The sequence below is a fragment of the Lygodium microphyllum genome, chromosome 5 (genome assembly GCF_053477565.2).
Source record: "Lygodium microphyllum isolate KBCC chromosome 5, Lygodium_microphyllum_v1.1.10, whole genome shotgun sequence".
In the NCBI taxonomy this organism is placed as follows: Eukaryota; Viridiplantae; Streptophyta; class Polypodiopsida; order Schizaeales; family Lygodiaceae; genus Lygodium; species Lygodium microphyllum.
The window spans coordinates 77,633,005-77,659,566 of record NC_141139.1 but is presented as its reverse complement, the minus strand read 5'-3'; the positions used below and the strand labels follow the sequence as shown (position 1 = coordinate 77,659,566).

At 41.3% G+C, this 26,562-nt stretch overlaps 1 protein-coding gene across 4 annotated transcripts in view; it reads right to left on the bottom strand.

Moving 5' to 3' along the window:
* LOC148036019 (uncharacterized) overlaps positions 1-26,562 on the bottom strand; it is an 82,321-nt gene that overhangs the window by 15,205 nt on the left and 40,554 nt on the right. For 3 of the 4 annotated variants that reach the window (XM_087678033.1, XM_087678030.1, XM_087678031.1), the window contains exons 3-5: positions 17,675-17,924; positions 17,254-17,419; positions 14,071-14,173 (exon numbers count right to left, since the gene is read on the bottom strand). In XM_087678033.1, coding sequence (XP_087534159.1) covers positions 14,071-14,173; positions 17,254-17,419; positions 17,675-17,924 — 519 coding nt within the window. The remainder of the gene's footprint in view (positions 1-14,070; positions 14,174-17,253; positions 17,420-17,674; positions 17,925-26,562) is intronic. The other variant, XM_087678032.1, reaches the window with a different exon arrangement.

Sequence of the window (26,562 nt, the reverse complement as noted above, 5' to 3'; positions counted from 1 at the left end):
AACCAGAACCATATGTCCTGCAGGCTATAAGAATAAGTACACCACAAATAACACAACACACAAAGACATGCAATTCAATGTGACATCCAAGGTGCTGTAAAATACTGACTAAGTATGCTAACTGAGAAAGCTAAATCTGGCCTAGTATGAATTAACCAAAGAAGATTTCCTACAGCAGAGCGATAGGTATGCGCATGTGCCATTTCCATGACTGTTTGATTCCTATGCTCTACAACTCCATTCTGAGAAGGGGAGTTGGTAGAGATGAGCTGGCGAGAAATGCCATGCTACTGTAGAAACTCGAAGAACTCCTGGGAGATAAACTCACCACCGCTATCACTCCTCACGCAACCGACACGACGGCCAGTCTAGTTATGAATGGTTATGAACCAACAGCACCCAAGCAGAAAAGTATGTGAAAGTATCGAACTTATCCTTGAGGAAGTACACCCACATGTATCTAGAATGATCATCCACTATAAAAAAGAAGTACAGTGTGCCATTCAAGGCAGCAGTGGATATCAGCTCATAAAGATCAACATGAATCAATCTAAAACGCGCCTCAGCTCTACAAAGGTCTGCTAAGGAAATGGGATACGGTGTTGCTTCCCGAGCTGACAAGCTTTATAGACATCTCGAGTGAGCTTTATGCGTGGAAGGCCCTCAACGAGCTCACGCGTGACAACTCATAAAGTGAGTCATAACCAAGATGTCCTAAGCGAAAATGCCAAAGACGCTCATTGTTCGTAGGCTCCCGAGATGTGGCTAAGGCCTGGAAGCTATGGAACACAAAGCCCTCGGCTGTCGACTCGGTCAGAAAGTGTGTCATGTGGTATAGGCCATTAGGTTGTGCCTCACCGCGAGCAATTACTAAACCAATCAGAGAGTCAAATATCTCAACTGTGGTTGCTGTAAAGAAAACCGCTCAGCCCAACCGGCAAAGCTGCTAAACAGATAACAAGTTCACCCCAAGCTGAGAGACATAATATACATTGTCCAACATAGCCAAATCCAGATAAGAGATAAGAATGAGGTCCTAAAGGATGTGCCTATGTTTCCATAAATCCCCAGTGTGATGTGTGGTGCGACATGAGGTGTCTGAAATGAAAATGTAAATGGTGTAAATTAAAAGTGGAGAAGCAGAGCATGAATGTGGTGGGATGGGTGAGTTTTGAAAATGAGGTATATAAGGTGCACATGCATTTTGTTCATTTTTATCATTTAATGATTGGAAATGAAAATATGAAGATGATGATATACCATGCAATGAAGAAAAAAGAACACCAAATTCATTCTGAGTTTGTAAAGTAGACTTAAAAGAAGGAAGGTTAGAAGTAGAGGTACCTGGCTTTTTCTTATAATCCCCACGACATGTGTTAACATACAAGAATTGGTCCTCAAGATAACCTTTTCCATAGTCAATAGACTGGACTCCTTTTTTCACAGGATCTCTACCAAAATATTACAAAGCAGAAGAGGTAAAATAAAAAGGAACAAAAGACGAATCTAAAGTACCTTACACTTGAGTGGATGGAAGAGGATGAAAGAAATGAAGATACTCTGGGTCTTGTTTTCCAAGAGGGAGGCTTGTCCCTGATGGAGGTCTTGGCGGCCCTGCAACATCATCAGATTTATGCGCAACATCTGAAGAGCAATCCTTCGATCGATCGATGTATTCTTCAAAGAGCAATCCTTCGATCGAGTTCCTCAATCTTCTTTTGTTGATAAGCTATGATCAGTTTGTATTCTTCAAAGGTAAGCTTGCCTAGCTTTCTTCCATGTAATCAGAAGTATCCTCCACCAAGTCGGAACTTTGTGGAGTAAGCTGATCGGCCCACTCTCGCTCAATTCTCCGCATAGTTGATTTTGCAGACTGAATCGGTGTTATTGTGTTCGAAGTCATTTAAACCTAATGTTTTTCTTGCTTCTTGTGTAGAGCTTTCAGATCAAAGGCCTAGGTTTCTCAGAAAGTACCAAGCTCTAATACCATGTAAAGAAATACCCTGACACAGAAACATAAACAGAAACCGTATGACAAAGCACAAACTGATAAAAGAACACAATTAAGGTCAGGGTAACTTAGAGACAATGAACATAGTGAATGAATGAAGTGATATCACTATCGAATATACAATGCTCATGCAGCAAATACACTATGCAGTGAATGAATATTGTACCTTGAACTCTTGTATCTCAAGAATCAAGGCAAAGTTAATGAGCTGGAGATTGTGTCATACTCTAAACAGATCCTAAATCGCAACAAGGCAACCTCCAGATACACCAGTAAACGCAACAGTGAGAAGTTGGATCTGATGTATATAGCAATGAGGAGAGAGAAAAACTAAAAATGCAAGCAACAAGTGAGAGAAAGACTAAAAACGCAAGCATGACAGCCTGCAAGAGAGAGAAAGGCTAAAAACGTAGGCAGCATGTCAAAGAAAGCCTAAAAGCACAAGCAGAACAGCTTGCAAGAGAGAAAGACTAAAAACATACACAAGATAGTCTGCAAGAGAGAGAAAGACTAAAAACGCAGGTAGCATAACTCTGATGACGTCGCATGTTGTACGGCAACAAGTCTGCAAAGGAACAACAGTCGCCTGGCTGGAATCAGCTCAAAACTGTGTGAAGAGGGTAAGAAATCAAACGCCAACTGTGGAGACAGCAATGGATAGCTTCGATTAAGAAGTCCTATGCGAACGGAGTGTGGGCAACAAGCTGAAACACCTGAAATCTGCAAAAACGAGATTAAACAAGAGTGGAGAGCTGGCTGCCTATTTATAGAAAATAAGGGTTCTAGATCCTCTCCCACTTAACTCTCTCAATCCGCTTTCCATTTTAGGGTTTTGGCTAAAATAAGCACGTTCTAGGACTGTTTAAGTAGCTAAGTGCATTTCTTAGCACAACATAGCATAGTTTGCATCCATGAAACCAACAACAAATGACTTCTGCTCACCAAAGCAGATACACAAATCCTTTGTGTCCTCATGATACCCTTCACTACTTCCCAATGTTTTTTGCCAGGATATGCCATGTATTTGCTAACTACTCCCACTACAAATGCAATGTCAGGATGTGTAGCAACCATTGCATACATCAAGTTATCAATAGCCGAAGCATAGGGTATCTTGGCCATTTTGCACTAAGTTTTACATATGGAGGCAATGGTACACTAATAGCTTTCCCCCTCTCCATATTGAAACGTTGCAAAACTTTGGTAATATACTCCTACTGTGACAAATAAAGAAGACCCTTTGATCTGTCTTTGAGTATACGCATGCCAAGAATGTGATTTGCCTCACCCAGATCTTTCATATCAAACCTATTGTGTAGACTCTGCTTCAAGGAGTCCAAGGCATGAACATCCTTGCTTGCAATTAGCATAACATCCACATACAATACCAAGAGAATAAGATTGCCATCTACTGCCTCTTTGCTATATAAGCAGTGATCAACTTGAGAACAATGAAATCCTTGTGATTGCATGAATGTATCAAATTTGTGATACCATTCACATGGTGCCTGCTTCAGCCCATACTTTTGTTGAGTTTACATACCATGTGATCTTTTCCCTTTGCAATAAAACCGTCAGACTACTGCATATAGATTTCCTTATGCAGATCACCACGTAAAAAGACAGTTTTATATCCATCTGTATGAGTTCCATTTCCTCAGATGCAACCAAGCCCAAGATGGTTTGCAAAGTAGTCATTTTGACTTCAAGAGAAAAGATTTCATCAAAATCAATTCCATGTTCTTGCTTGTATCCTTTAGCAACCAAGCGTACTTTGTACTTGGGCAAAGAACTACAAGTGACTTTCATTTTGTAAACCCATTTGCAAGGTAACACTTTTTGTCCTTTTGCCAAAAGTACCAAATTCCAAGTGTTATTCTTCATTCGAGATTCCATCTCTAATAGCATTGCTTTTTGCCATTTCTTACTATCTTGTCCATTGCTTCCTGGAAGCATGACGGTTCACCACAATTTATTAACATGACATCATTAGCCACATAGTTTACTCCGAGAATAAATCTACTTGGCTATTTTTGCATTCTGTTCGACCTACGAACCCAGTGGTCAATATTTGCTAGCTGTTCCACTTGTAAATTTGCATTAATAGCTTGTTGTTCTATGTTAAGTCAGAGAGCATGAGGATCGAGATATGTAATACTTTCTCATAGCACACACAGAGAGAGAGAGAGAGTGTGTGTGTGTGTACAGTAGAGAGAAGAGTAAGCACAACGTTCTTAGGTACAATGATGAGTGTACCACTTTAGGTTTTTAGATAGATATATATATAAAAGTACAAATGTACTAAGAGTGTGTTCATACCCGTGCACATATAAAAGGCACAATGGCCCTTTTTTCCTAACAACCTCCCACCTAAAGGCAATGTGTCTTGAGGGGAAAAAATAATCAGCTACGTCTAGGTATGTACAATGCTAAAATACATATATCTATCCAACTCCCATCATCTGTCAGCAATGCGCAAACCGCTCCGTTGAAAGACCCTTCGTGAGAAGATCTGCATGATTATCATCTATATGCACTTTGACAAACTCAATGCTTTTGCTATCAAGTACGTCTCTAATGGTGCTTCATCTTTGCATGAAAGATGGGATTCCATACTAGCATGATAGCACTCTGACTATCACAATGGACAACAAGTAACTCTGTAATGCCAAACTCTCCCATCAAACATGAAAGCCATAAAGCCTCCTTGCATGACTCAATGGTAGCCACATACTCTGTCTCTATAGTAGACAATGCAACACACTTTTGTAGCCTAGAGATCCAGGAGACTGCTTCTCCTGTGAAGCTAAATACATACCCAGAATTGGACTTTTCGCAATCCGCTTGACCAGCATAGTCTGCATCCGTAAAGCCAACAACAGATGCATTGTCCTTTCCAAAGCAGATGCATAAATCCTTTGTGTCTTTGAGGTATCTCATAATATCTTTCACTGCTTCCCAATGGCTTTTACAAGGGTTTTCCATATATCTGCTAATCACTCCCACTGCAAAGGCAATGTCAAGATGTGTAGCAACCAAAGCATGCATCAAACTGCCAACAGCTAAAGCATGTGGTATCTTGGCCATTTCATCCTTCTCATCATCAGATTTAGGGCAATCCTTTGCACTGAGTTTCGCATATCGAGGCAATGAACTCCAATTGTTTTCCCCCCTTCCATATTAAAACGCTGCAAAATCTTGGAGATATACTCTTACTGAGATAGATAGAGTAATCCTTTTGACCTATCTCTGAGTATTCGCATGCCAAGAATGTGATTTGTTGCATCACCAATATCCTTTATGTCAAAGCTGCCATAAACACTTTGCTTCAGTGAGTCCAAAGCATGAGTATCCTTGCCAACAATCGGCATGTCATCAACATACAAAACCAAGATAATCAGGCCGCCATCTGCGGCCTTCTTGGTGTACAAGCAGTGATTCACTTAACTTCTATGAAAGCCTTGAGACTGCATGAATGTTTCAAACTTATGATACCATTCCCTTGGTGCTTGTTTCAGCCCATACAAACTCCTTTTGAGTTTACATACCATCTTCTCTTTCCCTTTTTCCACAAACCCTTCAGGCTACTACATATATGTCTTAATGAAGATTACCATGTAAGAGTGCAATCTTTACATCCATCTATATGAGCTCCATATCTTCAGCTGCAACCAAGCTAAAATGGTTCTCAATGTAGTTATCTTCACTATAGGAGAGAAGATCTCATCAAACTCAACTCCATGTTCTTGCTTGTACCACTTCGCAACCAATCTCGCTTTGCACTATGGTGAGGAACCAGAAGTGACCTTCATCTTGAAAACCCATTTGCATGGAAGGGTTTTCTGCCCTTTAGGTAACTACACGAAGTCCAAAGGGCCATTTTTCTCAAGAGATTCCATCTCTGAGAACATGGCTTTATACCATATCTTACTGTCCTGTCTATCCATTGCTTCCTTGAAACAAGACAGTTTACCACAGTTTGTCAACATGGCATAATCAGCCACATAATTTTCACCAGGAATGAATCTATCAGGTTGTCTAGCAGCCCTAGACGATCTCCTAACCCAATGATCATTGTTTGCTGACTGTTCTTGCAAATTTCCATTTTCAGCTTGCTATCCTGGCATTTTAGCCTGCAAATCAACATTAACAGCTTCTTGTCGTGGCTGTTCTTGCACATCTAGTGGCTCATCATTACACGCAATAGCTGGCTGATCATTTCCAGCATTATTTTCTGCATTTTCAGGTTCATTTACAGCAGCTATTTGCTGCTGTACAGCGAGCACATTTTATTGACCAAAATGTATTTCTTCTCAGAATACAACCCTACGGACTTCCTCAATCTTTTCGGGCTGTTTATGCATGCGATCTTCCCGGAATATAAAATCATTGCTGTGTACTACTTTCCTTTTCTCGGAATCCCATAATCTATACCCCATTTCACCTTCATTACCATATCCTAGAAAAATACAATTACAGGACTTTGGATCAAGTTTGCTTTGTTTTTCCTTACGTATGTGCACAAATGCTTCGCAGCCAAACAATTTCAAGTATGCATACGAAGGTGGCTTGCCCGACCACGCTTCTTGGGAAACTCCCCCTCCCAAAGATCTGTTTGGTGACCTTATCTTGTATGATAAAGCAGCATGAAACAACATCGTACCGACCTTATCTTGTATGGTCCGATTTATACGCTCTGCAACTCCATTTTGGGAAAAAGGAAGCACGTGAATTGAGAATCCAGGTATGCATGTCATCATCTGTATCTGCAAGTAAAGCATGTGCACCAAAGTGTCAAGAGACAAAGAATATGTCACTCCCACTATCAATGTCATGAGTGACTACATTCACCTCTTCAATTTTGACACTGCTCTTGTTAGACTGACTGTCTTTATTCTCTTCCTTGCTATCATCTGTCTTCTTGCTCTTTCCTTTCTCTTTTTTCCATTTGTAGCAGTCACATTTAAAGTGACACTTCTTGCCACAATGATGGCATTCAACATCTTTGCCACGTGATTTATTGTGTCCCTTGCTATCATATTTACCTTTCTGCTATGATCTGCTCCTAGTACGCAAAGCACTAGAAGACTTACTGGATGCATTGTTCTGCCAATTCATTTCTTCCATGAGTAGAGCACTCTCTACATGAGCATACAAAAGGATCGCATTAGAATTGCTCATAGCAATCCTGAATGTATCCCAACTCTCTGGCAAAGTGCAAAGCAAGAAAGTAGCCTTAAATTCCTCATCAATCGTAAACTTCAAGGCAACCAGCTGGCTGAAAATGGAGTCAAACTCACTCAAGCGTGTAGACATTGTTGTATCCTCTTTCATACGCAAATCCATAAGCTTTTTCAGCCAATAAACTTTGCTTGCGGCACTCTTCTGTGCATACAGTTCTTCCAGTCGAGTCCAAATAGCATAGGCAAAAGCCAAACCTTCAATGTTAAACAACAAGACATCAGAAATCGATAGCTCGATGGTTGAGCATGCAAGCTCATTTAACTCATCCCAATCTTCCCGTTCCGTATTTGCGGGCTTTGTTCCTTTGGTCTTAATCAACTTTGCCTGCTTTTTCTGCAACAAGATATTATAGCACTGTTTTTGCCAAAGTGCAAAGTTATCTGCTCCTTCAAGCTTCTTAATGTGCATGAGATTACTGCTGTCATTGCTGCCAGCCATGATTTTCAGCCCAAATGTGACCAAAAATTCAACAAATGCAGGCCCAAACTGCACACAACTGACCAAGGTACAAGCAAGGACCAAGTAGCAATAAATAACCACATAAAAGCAGAAATTTCAGGTCTGAAAATAAATTTTTAGAAGCACTAAACCTTGTGCTACAGCACTCCACAACTGATTACAACTGTTCCAAGGACAAATATATCACATTACATGAGAAGTCCCAAATTTTAGCTGCAATTTCTGTTGTACATGCACCCACAAGCACAAAATTTGACATGCACGGTCAAAAGCCCCAAAATTTTTGTGTTTTGTGCTCGAAGCATCAACCATATATCTGCACTGTCTCTGACATACATAGAATAGGCCAATTTTGCCAAAATAGAGCAATTTCAGCAAAACCCCCAAATTTTCCAAGTGCTAGATGTCCAAATTGCATGAAATTAAACCCACATGTACATAAAATGACCAAATGGCACACAAATTTTGCCCAAACAGCAAAAGCTCCAGATTACACGAGGTCCAATGTGCATACTGTTAAGAAATTGAGAAATTTCAGCCCAATTCTTGCATGTACATGAAAAGCCCCAAATGTCGGAGGCAAAATGTCCCAAATTCTTGCAATTTCTGGAACAAATATCATTGTTATGTCTTGCTTGCATCAAATCTGGACAAATCCCCAAATTTCTTAGGTCCAGTGTGCACAAATTTCAGTGAAATTGAAAAAAATTCACTAAAGTGTGAAAAGCCCCGAAATTCCCAAGAAAATGTCCATTGATTTTGCAATTTCTGAGTCAAATAGTCCAATTCTGCATTTAGATCCCAAAATCCGGGAAAAGACCCAATTTTTCTAAGCAAAATATGCACAAATCTAAACTCTGTGCTTAAGCGCACGAACCCCCATCAGGCCTTGGGGAAATTCAAGAAGAATTTTGAAGAAAAACGAATTTGTGACCTTGAGGAAAAATATCGTGACGAGGTCCGTTGACCTGCTAGTCACATTGCCTGACTTGGAGTCCAGCCAACTGCCCATCAAACTTGCGTGACCCGGAATCCTCTGTCAACTATCACGACAACTGATTTCGCTAGCGCCTGCTTAGTCACGATTGACATGTCCAGTGTGTGTTGTCAGCTTGCCTGCCCATCGACTTGGCCTTCGTCAGTCATGTCGTCTCCTTCTCAGCACGCCCTAACTGTCGCCTACAGTCTGCTACTTGTCAAGACTATGTGCCACTCGTGCAACGCCTGAAAGACCGCCCGTTGGTCCCAACTACCTCTCCTACACCTATTGGACACTGACGACTAGTGCCAGAAGCTCCTGTTTGCCTATCACTAGCTTTGGGAAACGTACATAACCTGTGAGCTCTGATACCACTTTGTTAAGTCAGAGAGCACGAGGATGACGTTCTTGGATACAATGACAAGTGTAGCTCTTTAGGTTTTTAGATAGATATACATATGAAAGTACAAATGTGCTAAGGGTGTGTTCACACCCGTGCACATATATAAGGCACGATAGCCCTTTATTCCCAAAAGTTCTGCAAGTACAGCTTGCTGTATAACTGGTTCAAGTTATTCCAAGTGCATATATTGTTGCTGAATTTATGAGACATCATGGGCAAGATCTTATTGATCATTTACAGCATCATTCCTTGCATTTTCAAGGACATTTTCAGTAGGTAGTTGCTGTTTTCTAACATTCTTTGCTGTCCTATTGGTACATCCTCCCAGAATACAACCCTTCTGACTTCCTTTATTCTTTCGAGCTGTTTGTGCATGTGATATTCTTGAAAGATGACATCATTGCTGTATATTTCTTTTCTTTTCTCGAGATCCCATAATCTATATCCCATTTCACCTTCATCACCATATCCTAGGAAAATACCTTTACAGGACTTTGGCTCGAGTTTGCTGCGTTCTTCCTTACGTACGTGCACAAATGCCTCGCAGCCAAACACTTTCACATGTGCATATGAAGGTGGCTTGCCCGACCACATTTCTTGGGGAACTTCCTCGCCCCCCCTCTCAAAGACCTATTTGGTGACCAATTAATCAAGTGCACAACTGTCATAACAGCCTTTGCCCAAAAACCATGGGATAAAGCAACAGGTGACAGCATTGTACTGACCTTATCTTGAATGTTCCAATTCATATGCTCTACAATACCATTTTAGGGCCGATTATGAGGAGCAATAAGCTCCCTCTTAATCCCTTTGCTATCACAAAAGTCTTGAAAGGCTTTGGACACATTTCCCACCATTGTCAAAGCGAAGGCATTTTAATGTCTTGCTAGTCTGATTTTCAGTAAGTGCCATGAATTTTTTAAATTTATCCAAGGCCTCGTCTTTGCTACGGATTGGATAAACCCAAACTTTGCGTATGGCATCATCAACAAAGGTAATAAAATACTTCTTCCCCCCTAAAGATAACCCTGGCATTTGACATACATCTGAATGTACTAACTCTAAGGGTTAAGACTTTAGCGAAAGAGATTTTTTGTGTGACGTTTAAGAATATTTACCATAGATATAATGATCACATTGTTCAAAATCAACATACCTCAAACACAGTAAATAACCCAAACGAGAGAGCACTTTTATTCCAGATTGATTCATGTGTCCCAACCAGCTATGCCACAAAGAAACACTTCGCTGCTCCGTTATGGCGATAACATGGTCACACACACTAGATACATGTAAAGGATATAGAGTATCACTTTTTGACCCCTTGGCAAAAATGTAGGAGTCCTTACATATTTTCCATTTGCTATCCCTAAAGGTGGTGTGATAGCCTTCATCATCTAGTTGCCATGTGCTAATAAAGCTCTTTTTGAGCTAGGATACATGTCTCACATTATGCAAAACAAACATGAAGCCATGCTGAAATTCCAGTTTCGCACTGCCAATACCTACAATTTTACATGCATAGTTATCCACCAAGTGGACAACACCACGTAATGCACCATTGTAGTCAGAGGACCACTCATGATGTGGTGTGACATGAAAGGACGCACCTAAATCAAGTATCCAAGTGTAAATGTCATCCTCAAAATCTGCAATTAATGGATGTGCATCCAAAGGAGGAGCTAGAAGTACATCACCATCACTGTCATTATCATGAGTGATCACATTAACCTCTTCTATTTTCACATTGCTCTTTTTGGCATGCTAGCTATTCTTGTTTTCAGCATTCTTGGCTTCATTGTTTTTGTTTATATCCTTCTCTTTCTTCAGCTGAAAGCAATCCCTTTTATAGTCCCCCTTTTTGCCACAATGATGGCACTCCACATTATTTCCACGAGACTTACTGCATGCTCGGTTTTCAGGACTGCTCTTATCCTGAAATCTCCCTCTAGTGTGTAATGCATTTGAAGACTTGTTTGCTAAGTTGTTCTACCTATTGAGTTCTTCCATCAACAAAGAACTCTCCATATTAGAGTATAACAGTTAAGCATTCGAATTACTCAAAGTTGTCCTGAAAGTATCCCAACTTTCAAGTAGGGTGCATAGTAAGAAGGTAGCTTTGAACTCTTCATCAACATGAAAATCCAAAGCAATCAACTGACTAAAATTGAGTTAAGCTCATTCAAGTGTACAGACATGGTTGTACCCTCTTTTATGCGAAAGTCCATCACTTTTTTCAGTTAATAAACCTTGCTGGCTGCACTTTTTGAGCATACAATTCTTCAAGCCTTTGCTACATTGCATATGCTGAATTCAGCTTCTCAATGTTGAAGAGCAAGTTGTCTGACACTGAGAGCTCAATGGTAGAGCGAGCAAGTTCGTCCAAGTCATCCCACTCGTCTTGTTCCATGTCTGCTGGTTTGATTGCCTTTGTATTGATGGGCTTTACATGTTTTCTCTGCACCAAGACATTGCAGCATTGTTTTTGCCGGATGGCAAAATTACGGGCACCCTCAAGCTTCTTAATGTGCAAAAGATTATTGCTGTCACTGTTTCCAGCCATAATTTGCAGCCCCAATTTGCCTAACCAATCACCAAAGGAAAGTCCAAATATGACACAAGTGACCACAATGCACAAGAGTACCAACCAGCAATGAAAATCCCAGGATTTCATAAATTTTCAGATCTGCAAATGAATTTTCAGAATTAAAAAATGTCGTTTGCTGCACTCTTCAAGCAATTTCTGACACAATTAGAGACCAAGCCACCAGTTACATGTGAAATCCCCAAAATTTCACTGCAATTTCTGCTCCAAAGGCATTCCCGAGCACAAATTTGACAATTTGGATCAAAAGCTCCAAATTTTAAGAAGAGTACCCAAATGAATATAGTAGGCAATTCTTGCACAAATTGATGAAATTCTGCAAAAGCCCCAAATTTTTCGGGTCCGGTGTGCACAAATTTCATTGAAATCTGAAAAAACCCCAAAACTTCAAGGGCAATTGTGCATTGATTTCCCAATTTCCGAGTCAGATTGTCCAGTTCTGCATTAAAGTCTCCAAATCTGGGAAAAGCCCCAATTCTTCAGGAGCAAATGTGCACAGATTTGTCTTTTGTGCTTGTACTTGCGAACACCCAATAGAGAAAGGAAAGGAAACCTCTTTTTCCTTTTTAATTTCAGATTTGTGCTTGTACGTACGACCCTCTCCTGTCGGAACGCCTGCTGAACCCCATCCCGTCCAGTCACAGCCCTGTAGTCTGCCCGCTTCTCCTGCGACCCGTTTGGTGTCGCCTCGACTACAGCGTGGTTGCCTGCAACATGTTCCCTACAGCCTACAACTTGCCGATTACCCATCGAACCTATCGCCTGGTCTACGGCCTGTCACCCCGACTGTTTGTCGTCTCTTCTGCACGTGTCGAACACTCACGGCTGATGCCCGTCTAGTTCGCCTGCCTCTTCTGCATGTATCAAACACTGATAGCTGATGCCTAAAGTTCCTGCTCGAACACAAAAAAAGGCACAGTGACCCTTTATTCCCAACAACATCGCCCCCTCCACCAAAGCCGCCCTATAACCCTGTGTAAACCACCTCTATTCTAGCACAAAACTGCTGCCACCCCTCCTGCATCCCACACAACATTGTCCATCACCCTGATTCTCTCTCTTGCCTATCCATATGCGCTCTTGCCAAGTGCTCAAATGGAGGTGTCTTCAAACTCCTCTTCCACCCTAGCAAGTTAGCAACCTTCATTTACTTTCTTGTCCAAGCTGCTCACCCCTCCAGTTAAACCTTCTCTCCAAGGTCAAAATCACTAAGCAAGGGCCTAAGATAGACTCTCAAGAAACTCTAGTGAAAACCCCAGACACACCCTCCATCGATGCCTTCCTGCTGATTCCCTTTGCTCCAGACCCAAAAACAACTGATTGTGTCACCTGTCCTTGACACTCAATAGGTGGGAGGTGCAGCTGCCCCACAGAAGAGTGAGCAAGAGCTGGATGACATGGATGCATACTCTGAGGATATGCTAACAACAAACCTCCTTTTGATATGAGAAAGGCAGTAAGCCTCAAGCTTAAAGGAAGAGCGAGGCAAAGTGCCTAAGACAGTGCATACCTAGGCAAAGGAGGCAGTTCCAGCGACAGCAAGAGCACACTGATGCTGGATAGAGACACAGACAAAGAGGCCTGGAGCTGTAGAGACAAGTTGAGGGATGATGGAGAATGCTGGGAGACCTTAGACAGCCAGCTTGAGTGGTGCCACATGAGCCAACTATGGCCTCTCTGGACACTCCTCTGGCCAGCTGAGAGCTAGAGATGTGATGGCCCCAGGTACTAGCAGCCCCTCAAGAGAGACAATCCATTGTGACAAAGAACTAGTTGGCCCCCAAGAAATAACCCCATTACAATGGTCCATCAAAAACGTCTCCATTTTCCACATGCCACCAGGCTGACACTTCAAAGTTGATTTAGAGAGTGAGCAGGAGCTAGATGACTCCAATGCATACTTTGAGGATTTATCGTTCTTGTGGACATGGGACTCAGGCACTTTCTTCCATACTACCCCCAAATGGTTTGGCATTATAGCCCACCGGATCGGTTCATGATGTACTTAGTTACTCTTTGTAGAGATCCTTGTACTTCGTATTTTACCTCAACTTTTTTCTTTAAGGGGTTATTAATAGAATTTTCTTACCTATACATGGGCTTGTTGATTAGTTTGACAAAGAAAGGTCTTACCTATAGTTATAGATCCCTGCAACTTAACCAGATACTAGTTTCAACATCTTAATGCAGAATATATTAATTAGTTCAACCAATCAATTTAAGGTTATGATTGAAGCTGATTAAAAAATCAAACACCTTAAACCTGAACTCAACCTCACACATGTATATTCAGCAGTGCTTTCACCAATGCTACCTTCCTAAAGAGCAATACTGAAACATCAACAAAAACAATGAGACTGCTAGCCTACTTGTGCTCTCCACCACCGTCGATCTGATGCTTTGTGATGAATAAGCAATGTTCCATCTATCTCTGTCGTTGGTTGCATCATCTCCCAAGGCTGTCCCCAATTCCTATCACAAAATTATAGATCCATTTTTCAAGGCAAAAGAATAAGGATGATTCCTTAAGGTTTGGCTATTACAGAGCACCATTCTAATTACTTTTTTCTGTATCCTTCTTTGTGCATTTCAATTAGCATAGATGATAGACTTCAAATTTATAACAAATTGCAATTATCAATTCCATCAGTCTTGACACTGATATGCTTTACAAAATGTTCCATTTAAGGCAGGATTGTAAACTGGTAGACTGCTGATGCACAAGCCTGAAGCTGTCAAAAATGATTTGCTAGTAGCATCAAACTCCTCTTCAAAGCAAGTTTCCTAATCATAAAATAATTGGACCTGTAAGTTTCTTTATCCTTGTGTGACTATTCAGGCATAACTGGATCACAGTCAATGCTGTCATTAAGCAGGGTGGCATGTTCAAACAGAAAATATTTGTGTGTTCTATAGATTTCAAGAAGGCCACCCTGAGGTCACTTTTATTTCAAAGAAAATAATATTCTAATAGTAACATCTTAGAAAAAATCCTGCTGGGGTAAGATACAAAGTACAAAGAACCCTGTAAAAAGTGGCTGAAACCATCATAACTACAATGTTGTGTGAACAATCAAATATCTAAGGGGTTGTGTAAAAGAAGGTGCTACAGTCCCAGGTCTGCAAGAAGGCCTCTCTCCTCCTCATCCTCTCAAAGCCACCCACCCTGCAGCCTCTCCCATCTCCTGCAGAAAGTATCCATGATCTCTATCCAAATCCTCAAAAGAGTCTCTGTAGTGGAGACATCTTAGAGATCTAAAGTGTGGCTACACCTTGCACTTGCAGTCCAGTGTGGCTACACCTTGCAGTCTAAATGTACCAAGCAATAGTACTCTGTCAATCAACTCCCATCTGCGAGGGACCATGATCACTTGTGACTTTTTCAAGTGTGTAATTTGGTAAGGTGATGTAGCTTAACAACCTGACTAATTCAGGCTGATAAGTGTATTATCCAGGTAAAATTGAACTGTAATGTTACATAAAAGCTTATCAAGAAGGAAGCCAGAATGTGCAAACACCAAGAGTTTTGTTGCCCAAATTACTTAAGCAGAAGATGAGCTTGCACACAGCTTCAGGCACTGCAGTTTCCTCAGATATGAGCTAAGTGATCATAGCATTATATGACAGCTGGAGAAGGATCCCCTCTGAGTTCCATGGCAGTAAGGTGCTTGATGGATAATGCCAGATGTAACTGGAAAATTTTGGGTGAACTGGCTCACTATTAGCACAAACAAAGGAGAATAGCAAAGGGTGCTATTCTCCTAGGTGCAGACTCCATGATTGTTGCACCTCTTTACAGGAGAAAGTTAGATCCTTATTAAAGCAGTCCAAGCTAGTGCAGTGGCCAGAGCAGTGAACACAATCGGCCAAATTGGCTGAATCACCTGGTGAGAATAGTAGTCAACATCAAGTAATAATCTGACCTTCAGTCTCATGACAATATGATGTGTCATTACTACACTTGTGTCCTTCAAGTTCCACAAAAATTTTAGTAGTTTGGAATCTGTTTCAAAACAACCATATGGACCTATGTGCAATATCCATATGTATGCAGGCATGCATCATGTATCCAACGTCTGTGTGTAGGTGAATGTGAATCAGTTGACCTTATCATATGCATTCCAATTAAGTGTGTCACAAGATCAATGCCCATTCTTTGTCGATGATGGTTTGCAGATGTGTTTAGCAGAATCTAAACACAAACCACAAGTCCTCCAAAGTTAATGTGAATCAGTTGACCCTATCATATGCATTCAGATTAAGTGTGTCATGAGATCAATGCCCATTCTTTGTCCATAATGGTTTGCAGATGTGTTTAGCAGCATCTAAACACAAACCACAGCTCCTCCAAAGTTAACTGTCATGAGTGCATGTCCTGGACATTGGCAAATATAAATTCCCTCGAAATGCAAGACATGCTTCACACCATCACACCACCTCATCCTGACATCATAAGGGAAGGGGACTTCTTCATGATGTCCCTCCATATGTCACAAGCATATGTTGGACAATTTTTCAGGGTAAGGGCAGCACATGGAGACCTCTTCCAGTTATAGCATCCATCAAATGTACCGCTGCAGTTGTTCAGCTATGGTATCTGTTCCATTTCGAAAATGCTAAACTTTGCATTTACCTTATTAAAACCCATTCACACAATATTGCCTCTTTTACAATATTCAACATCTAACTCACTATCACTTCCCTTCTTACACCCTTGCAGAGGGCATTCTAGCTGAAGTCCTACACATGTTATGCAGCCAGTACAAAAGCATTGCAATTTCTAGAGGTCATACCAAAACTTGACTTTTCCAACATCATGCTGAGACAGACCTAGCGCTGCCATAAAAAGTGCCAACTCTTCAAGTCTCAAGTTGCAATGCAGAAGGCCAAAGAGAGAGCATTGTGCATTATGCTAACTTGTCAAGTATCCACTTCAAATACAGCAGTACATGAATAAATGGAAGAGTGCATGTGACAAATAATGTATATTTGATGATAGGCTTTGTCTTGTCTTTAACTCATCCCAATGCCAAGAACTAAAATGAGTGCCAAAGTGACCTTCACAACCAATTTTTGTGTTTGGACACGTGTTTTGCTTCACCAATCCTCAGTACAGGATTTTATCTCATCAGAAATTAACCTGAATTTTTCTTTCAATTGATTTTTAGTACTCTGACAGCTGCCTCTGGTCCAATAATTGAACTATTCTTCCTTGCAGCAAAGTCCATCTGATTGGGATAGAAGCAAACGGAACTAAATAAGATTTGGCTGATGTGATAACGGTATCCACCACTACCTCAAACACACTGAGGAAGATGCCATGATTAAGATGGAAAAAACAAGTATAGACAGTTTGGTATCCAGCTGTGTAAACACAAGCGTGGAACTATCAATTCAAAACATTGTACCATCTTCTACAGGTCCTAAGTTATCCACAGGTTTGCCAAGAACAAGCTATCACAGGACCAAATTACAGGCAATCACTACAAACGTTTGATTCCAAAACCTGGTTATCTTGCCAGGCAATCACTGCAGACATTTGATTCCAATACCTGGGTATCTTGCCAGCCCAAATTTGTCTTGACGAATAATTTCTTTTCCCAGTAATCAAGCCTTGTTCCCAAGCATTTGCCTGAGCAGCAAGGAGAAGTGCACGATCTCTACATTGTTTTGATGTCTCACTAAAAAAGTAACAGGACCATCGTGAGCGGTCATTTCCTGTATACACAGTAAGGCCAAATAGCTTAGATTCCATTATCTCATGACTTTGACTCTGAATATTATATTAGTTAAAAAATTAATAGCTTAGTAGAATTTATTTGACTGCTCCTACACTATGAATCACACTCTTCACTCTGTCCTCTTTAAAATGAGCAAACCATAATCTGATTGTGATGATATTAAATGAACTTTTATTAACTTGGCCAAGAAGTCTGGCATGATCAATCTGCCAAAACAAGAACTGTGAAGTACCTACACACCCTTCATGATCTGCTCGGTTAAAATAGTTGCTGACAAGGATTCTCTTTTCTCTCAGTGCAATAGCAAGCATGCCAGCCATGGAAGTGATTTGGGCTCCAATTCCAAAACCTGGATCAGTTTCCCAGTCAACCAGAAGAAATCGTAAACTTGGATCTTGACAATTTTTAGGGTGTTGATGTTGCCAGATATCCTGCTGTACTCTCCTTGTCATTGGCAAGTTATCTTCATCAGCTCCTTCTACCTAGCAACACGAAAGAGAGAGATTTTTTTAGTGGTTAGTACCATTGCATCCTCCAGAATCATTATACTGAAGGACTATTTGACCCTTGCTTAAAGTTTAAAGACTCTAAAAATAGCAGCACTATTTCAACCAGTATCAGACTTTAGCCTTCCTCCCATAACGCCAGGGCTGTCTGCCAACCAACTCAGCTGCTACTCCTCTCATGTCCGACTTAATCTATATATTGATTCTAGGATGTTTGATGGGTGAACTTGTCAATATGGATTGACTTTGACACATCCCTTAGGGTGATGTGATGGAAATTATTCCTATGTGGGATGTGATGGCATATGTTCCTCTTGTTGTAATTCCAAACTAAACGTGGTCTAAAAAGGAGCAGATTTCACCCTTAGGCTAAGAAGCATTTTTTTCGCCTCTGACAACCTCTTAGCTGGCAGTCACTTCGTACCTTAGAGATATAGCTTGTTTTTCAATCATTCTCTCATTAGTTAATAAAATCTTTTTCTCGTAATCTCTCTCTCTTTTTTTTCGTGAAGGTAATTGAATTAAATATAAATATTTACATCAGACCATCAGGTCAGCTAAGAAAAACAGAAACGAAAGGCTACCAAGACTCTAACACACAAATATCACACAGAAAGGATAGTTGGTGTGGAGCAAACAATATCCAGCCAAGGAGCAGCAATGTCAAGAAGAACCAGATCAGCTGATACCATAGAGGAGATCTGCCATAACACTAAACCACAAACACGGGCCACATAAACATGGATGCCTGAGGCCGAATCAAAAATAAAGGCATTTCAAGTATGCCAAATATGCCACAAAGCTGTCCATCTAAGGAAATGGAAGAGGCAAGAATAATCAGATTGCAAAGTAGACATAGAAGTCATCCTTCCCATAATCCACCAACGAGCTGATATCCATTGTTGAGTCACCAAGGACCACACATGGGAAACAAAACTCCAAATCTGTCGAGCAACACGGCAAGAGACAAAGAGATGAAGCAATGTCTCATCACATGTAGTGCAAAATACATAGCAACCACAAGAGATCTTGTGAGCTCACAGCACGTCCCCAGTTGGAAGACCCCCAATAAGCAACCTCCACATGAACACTTTAACCTAATAAGGAACCTTAGACTTCCAGAGTTGGAGGAATCTTTCCTACCACTTCTTTTTGCTATCCTAAATATGCCATAATTTAATAGCCTTTCCAATGACCCATCTCTTGCCCTCAACGATCTAATGATAGATCTAATTAGCTGACATTTTTTCAAAATCATGAGGAAGCACAAACATCCAATCTCGCCAAGGAGACGATGGCTGTAAAGCAGGCAAAGGAGAGAACCTCAGAAGCTTGTCTTGTATGGACGACCAAATGTTATGATAGCCTCGAGGCACCCGAAAGTGCTGACGAATACACCAGAAAGAATAAAGACGGGGCTAACCAAGAATGACACCATCATGGACTATCTGCAACCCCAGACGAGCCATCCGAATAAACTTATCTCGCTGCAAATCTTCATCAGGCCAATCCAACAACCTGGAGGTAGCCAGCACTTTTCCTTGCAGCGAATTCTCCTCCTTACAAAGATCAAGAAAGCACCAAACTGCAAAGCGTAACATCTCCTGCCAAGATGCAATCAAATGAAAAAGGAGAAAAGACTCAAAGACCTTAATAGTGTTGGGAATAAAGGCCCTCGTGCCTTTTAATGTACTCGAGTGTAAACACACCCTTAGCACTCATACTTACACATATATATCTATCTAAAAACCTAAGGTGGTACACTCGTCATTGTACCTAAAAAACGTGCACACTCTCTGCTCTACTCTCTCTCCCTCTCTCTGTCTCTTTGCGCCTAAGGAGCACCTGCTATCTCGATCTTCATGCCTAACCCGTCACTACAAACTGGTATCAAAGCTGGCAAGAGAGCTCAAGTGTTGCAAGAGTCCCAGGTGGACTCAACGAGCAGGAGTTGTCACAATCAAGCAGTCAGTTGCCACAGGCAGGCTCGTGAGCAAAGGAGACAGTCGACCGGTGCAGAAGTACGAAGGGCAGCAACAATCACGACGTGCCAAGCGACTGGTCAGTAATGTTGGACTAGCGAGTGGGGTGACGGCTAGCACTGAGGCGACGACTATGGCAACGACCAACAGTCGCGACCAGGCCAGCACAACCACCGTGGGTGACGATCGAGTAACGACGTGTAAAAGGCGGCAGACGGGTCACGGCTAACAGGTCACACAACCCACCCCATGGATCAACGAGGGCCCCCGTCATTTTTTTTTTAATCAGAAATTCTATTTCTACAAAATCTCTTTTAATCCCTCTCCGTTGCCGGGTGTTCACACCTACAAGCACAAAAGGCATATCTGTGTCTTGAAATTTGGGGGTTATTCCAAAATTGGTGCCCAACACACATTGCAGTGATCTCTGAACCAAAATTGCAAACACTGACTACACAAGCCTCAGAAATTTTTTGGGGACTCTCAAATGCAAGTGAAATTTTTGCTTGGATGAGTCAATTTCACTGAAATCTGTGCAATCTTGGCCTGCAAATTTGGGGCTTTTCCCGAATTTGGGGATTGTGATGCAGGACAAGACAATTTGTCTTAGAAATTGCAAGAAGCTTGTGAATCTTGCCTCTGACATTTGGGGCTTTTCATGTACATGCACAAATTGGGCGGAAATTTACCCAATTTATTGACATTGATGCACATTGGACCCCGTGCAATTTGGGGCTTTTGCAATTTGGGCCAAATCTGTGCAACATTTGGCCATTTTATGTACATGCAGGTTTAATTCCATGCAATGTGGACATCAACACATGGTAATATTTAGGGGTTTTGCTGAAATTGCTCTAATTTGGCAAAATTGGCATGTTCTATGCATGACTGAGAAAATACAAATGTGTGATTGATGCTTTGAGCACAAAATTTTGGGGATTTTGACCGCGCATGTCAAATTTTATGCCCGTGGATACATGTACAACAGAACTTGCAGCCAAAATTTTGGGATTTCTCATGTAATGTGATGTATATGTCCTTGGAACAGCTGTAATCAGTTGTGGAATGCTGTAGCACATGGTTTGGTACTTCTGAAAATTTAAATACAGATCTGAAATCTGTGCTTCTACATGGTCATTTATTGCTGGTTGGTACTTGTTTGTACCTTGGTCACTTGGGTGACAGTTTGGGCCTGCATTTGCTGAATTTTTTGTCACATTTGGGCTGAAAATCATGGCTGGCAGCAGTGATAGCAATAATCTCATGCACATAAAGAAGCTTGAAGGAGCACATAACTTTGCAGTTTGGCAATAGCAGTGCTACAATATCCTGTTGCAAAAGAAGCAAGCAAAGCCGATCAAAACAAAACGAGCAAAGCCCGCATGGAACAGGACGATTGGGATGTGAGTTAAATGAGCTTGCACACTCAACCATCGAGCTATCGATTTCTGATGCCTTGCTGTTTAACATTGAAGGTTTGGCTTTTGCCTATGCTATTTGGACTCGACTGGAAGAACTGTATGCACAGAAGAGTGCCGCAAGCAAAGTTTATTGGCTGAAAAAGCTTATGGATTTGCATATGAAGGAGGATACAACAATGTCTACTCGCTTGAGTGAGTTTGACTCCATTTTCAGCCAGCTGGTTGCCTTGAAGTTTACAATTGATGAGGAATTTAAGGCTACTTTCTTGCTTTGCACTTTGCCAGAGAGTTGGGATACATTCAGGATTGCTATGAGCAATTCTAATGCGATCCTTTTGTATGCTAATGTAGAGAGTGCTCTACTCATGGAAGAAATGAATTGGCAGAACAATGCATCCAGTAAGTCTTCTAGTGCTTTGCATACTAGGAGCAGATCATAGCAGAAAGGTAAATATGATAGCAAGGGACACAATAAATCACGTGGCAAAGATGTTGAATGCCATCATTGTGGCAAGAAGTGTCACTTTAAACGTGACTGCTGCAAATGGAAAAAAGAGAAAGGAAAGAGCAAGAAGACAGATGATAGCAAGGAAGAGAATAAAGACAGTCAGCCTAACAAGAGTAGAATCAAAATTGAAGAGGTGAATGTAGTCACTCATGACAATCATAGTGGGAGTGACGTACTCTTTGTCTCTTCACACTTTGGTGCACTTACTTTACTTGCAGATACAGATGATGACATGCATACCTGGATTCTCAATTCACGTGCTTCCATTTGTGTCACCCCTTATCGTGAGTGGTTCTCTGACTATACAAGGGGTCGACATTGTGTTGTCCATCTTGGGGACAACTATGCATGTGACATTGCAGGTATTGGCAGTGTGCAGTTGCAATTTCAGCATGGCTCTATCTTCACACTTCAGCATGTACGACATATACATCAACTAAAGAAGAGCTTGATTAGCACAAGGCAGCTAGATGATGATGGTTTTCATACCACCTTTGGTGATCGAAAATGGAAGATCTGTAAGGGATCTAGGGTTATTACCAGAGGTTGCAAGAGTGATACTTTGTATCCACTTCATGTATCTAGTGTGTATGCCCATGGTGTTGCCATGACCGAGCAGCCAAGTGTTTCTTTGTGGCATGGCCAGTTAGCCTAAGCCTTAGTGGTTGAGACTTTACATAGCCATAGGTTGGGTTCACTATGCTATGCACTTTTCTCCTACATGTGTAAGCTTTTTATTGACACATCCTAATGTGAGCTTTATGGATGAGAACATTGCTTTTGAGATCAACAAGATTATAATGATGCAGGAGACAATGGGTTGCTACTCCCTAATTTTGAGCATTGTGATCATTGTGTTTATGGTAAACATGCACAGATATCTCATAAGAAATCTCTTTCACTGAAATCTTCTTCTCTAAAGTTAGTACATTCTGATGTACGTCAGATGTCAAGGTTATCTTTAGGGGGGGAAAGAAATACTTTGTCACCTTTGTCGATGATGCTACACAGAAGGTATGGGTTTACTCTATTCATGGCAAGGATGAAGTGCTTGACAAGTCTAAAAAATTCTTGGCATTGATTGAGAATCAGACTAATAAGACTCTTAAGTATCTTCACTCTGACAATGGTGGGGAATATGTGTCCAAGGCCTTTCAGGCAGTTTGTGACACCAAAGGGATAAAGAGGGAGCTCACTACCCCTCATAATCCATCCCAAAATGGAGTTGCAGAGCGTATAAATCGGACCATACAATATAAGGTCCGTACGATGCTATTTCATGCTGCTTTACCTCATGGTTTTTAGGCAAAGGCTGTTATGGCAGCCATACACTTGATTAATCAATCACCAAACAAGTCTTTGGAAAGGGGGGTTCCCCAAGAAGTGTGGTCGGGCAAGCCACCTTCGTATGCATACTTGAAAGTGTGGTCAAGCAAGCCACCTTCGTATACATACGTAAGAAAAAACGCAGCAAACTTAAACCAAAAGTCCTATAAATACATTTTCCTAGGATATGGTGATGAAGGTGAAATGGGGTATAGATTATGGAATCCCGAGAAAAACAAAGTAGTACGCAGCAATGATGTTATCTTCCGGGAAGATCGCATGCATAAACAGCCCAAAAAGACTGAGGAAGTTCGTAGGGTTGTATTTCGGGAAGAAATACCTTTTGGACAGCAAAATGTGCCCGCTATACAGCAACAAATACCTACTGTAAATGAACTTGCAAATGCAGAAAATAATGGATGAGCCCCTGGATGTGCAGGAACAACCACGACAGCGAGCTATTAATGCTAATTTGCAGGCTGAAATGCCAGGACAACAAGCTGAAAATGCTCAACAACCAGCAAACAATGATCATTGGGTTAGGATATCATCTAGGGCTACTAGGCAACCTGATAGATTCACTCCTCATGAAAATTATGTGGTTGATTATGTCATGTTGACAGACTGTGGTGAACCGTCTTCCTTCAAGGAAGGAATGGATAGACAAGACAGCAAGATATGGTATAAAGCCATGTTGTCAAAGATGGAATCTCTTGAGAAAAATGGCACTTGGGACTTGGTGCAGTTGCCTAAAGGGCAGAAAACCCTTCCATGCAAATGGGTTTACAAGATGGTCACTTCTGGTTCCTCGCCAAAAAACAAAGCAAGATTAGTTGCAAAGGGGTACAAGTAAGAACATGGAGTTGACTTTGATGAGATCTTCTCTCCTGTAGTCAAGATGACTACATTAAGAACCATTTTGGGCTTGGTTGCAGCTGAAGATATGGAGCTCATACAGATGGATGTAAAGACCGCATTCTTTCATGGTGATTTGCATGAAGACATATATATGCAGCAGCCTGAAGGGTTTGTTGAAAAAGGGAAAGAGAATATGGTATGTAGACTCAAATGGAGTTTGTATGGGCTGAAACAAGCACCAAGAGAATGGTATCATAAGTTTGATACATTCATGCAATCTCGAGGCTTTCATAGAAGTCAAGTGGATCACTGCTTGTACACCAAGAAGGCAACAGATGGCAGCCTAATTATCTTGATTCTGTAGGTTGATGACATGTTGATTGCTGGCAAGGATACTCATGCCTTGGACTCACTGAAGCAAAGTCTTCATGGCAGCTTTGACATGAAGGATCTTGGTGATGCAAATCACATTCTTGGCATGCAAATACTCAGAGATAGATCGATAGGATTACTCTATCTATCTCAGCGGAAGTATATCTACAACGTTTTGCAGCATTTCAATATGGAGGGGAGGAAAACAATTGGGGTTCCATTGCCTCCATGTGTGAAACTCAATGCAAAGGACAACCCTACATCTGATGATGAGAAGGTTGAAATGGCCAAGTTACCATAGACTTCAACTGTTGGCAGTTTTATGTATGCTATGGTTGCTACATGTCCTGACATTGCCTTTGCAGTGGGAGTGGTTAGCAGATACATGGCAAACCCTGGCAAGAAGCATTGGGATGCAGTGAAAGGTATTATGAGATACCTCAAAGACACAAAGGAGTTGTGCATCTGCTTTGGAAAGCAGAAGACATCTGTTGTTGGCTTTACGGATGCAGACTATGCTGGTCATGCGGATTGCAAAAAGCCCACTTCTCGGTCTATGTTTACTTTCACAGGAGGAGCAATCTCTTGGATCTCTAGGCTACAAAAGTGTGTTACATTGTCTACTACAGAGGCAGAGTATGTGGCTGCCACTGAGGCATGCAAGGAGGCTTTATGGCTTTCACGTCTGGTGGGAGAGCTTAGCATCACAGAGTTACCTGTTTTCCATTGTGATAGTCAAAGTGCTATCATGCTAGCATGGAATCCTGTCTTTCATTCAAAGACAAAGCACATATAGGTGAAGTACCACTTTATTAGAGATGTACTTGACAGCAAGAGCATTGAGCTTGCCAAAGTGCATATAGATGATAATCCTGCAAACCTTCTCACGAAGGGGCTTCCAACAGAGCGGTTTGCTCATTGTTGACAAATGATGGGAGTTGGATAGATATATGTATTTCAGCTTTGTACATACCTAGACTTAGCTGATTCTTTTCTCCTCTTAAGACACATTGCCTTTAGGTGGGAGGTTGTTGGGAATAAAGGCCCTCGTGCCTTTTAATGTGCTCGGGTGTGAACACACCCCTAGCACTTGTACTTACACATATATATATCTATCTAAAAACCTAAAGTGATACACTCGTCATTGTACCTAAAAAACATGCACACCCTCTGCTCTGCTCTCTCTCGCTCTCTCTGTCTCTCCGTGCCTAAGGAACACCTGTTGTCTCGATCTTCATGCCTAACCCGTCATTGGGAATAAAGGCCCTTCTACCTTTTAATGTGCTCGGGTGTGAACACACCCTTAGCACTTGTACTTACACATATATATCTATCTAAAAACCTAAAGTGGTACACTCGTCATTGTACCTAAAAAACGTGCATACTCTCTGCTCTCTTCTCTCTCTCTCTGTCTCTCCGCACCTAAGGAACACCTGTTGTCTCGATCTTCGTGCCTAACCCGTCACTACAAATAGGCCTCGTGGAGTTAAGCATATGCCACCAAGAAACTTGAATAACCGTGCTACCATGAGAGATACCAGTCATTTCTATGAAAATTTTTGCAATATCCGACCAAGGATGACTCTGTACACAATGTGCCTAGAAAAGTGCTAGTCTCAAACCAGCCATATACAAATGAACATCCAATAAAGCTGCTTCCCCCATGCTTTTAAGAGTAGTCACATGCTGCCACGAAATCCACACCTAGCCCAAATGATTCTCTTTCTTTTTCCACAACATGAAGTGGATAAGCTAAACCATACCAAAAGAGACTTCTTAGTCCAAGGAAGTAATGGCAAAAAAAATGAGACCATACCGATCATGAATATGGGATGACATCCAATCAAGCAAGGCACAAGGAGCGACATCCACAGCAATAGAATAACCCAAGTGTCGAGTAATATCTCCTTTAGAAATCACAACTCATTGCTAACCCAAAGCTTGCAAATCATTCTCTGTACAAGAAAGCAGTGTAGATTTCTGAGCATTAATATAAAGTCCCGACGCTAAAGTAAAGAGATTCCACATAACCATTGCATAATTTATATTAGTGCAATCAGCCTTAAGAAACATAAAGGAATCATCAGCCAAAGATTGACCCAAAAGTTGGGCACCACTGGAAAGAGACAAACCAACAATCTCACCTT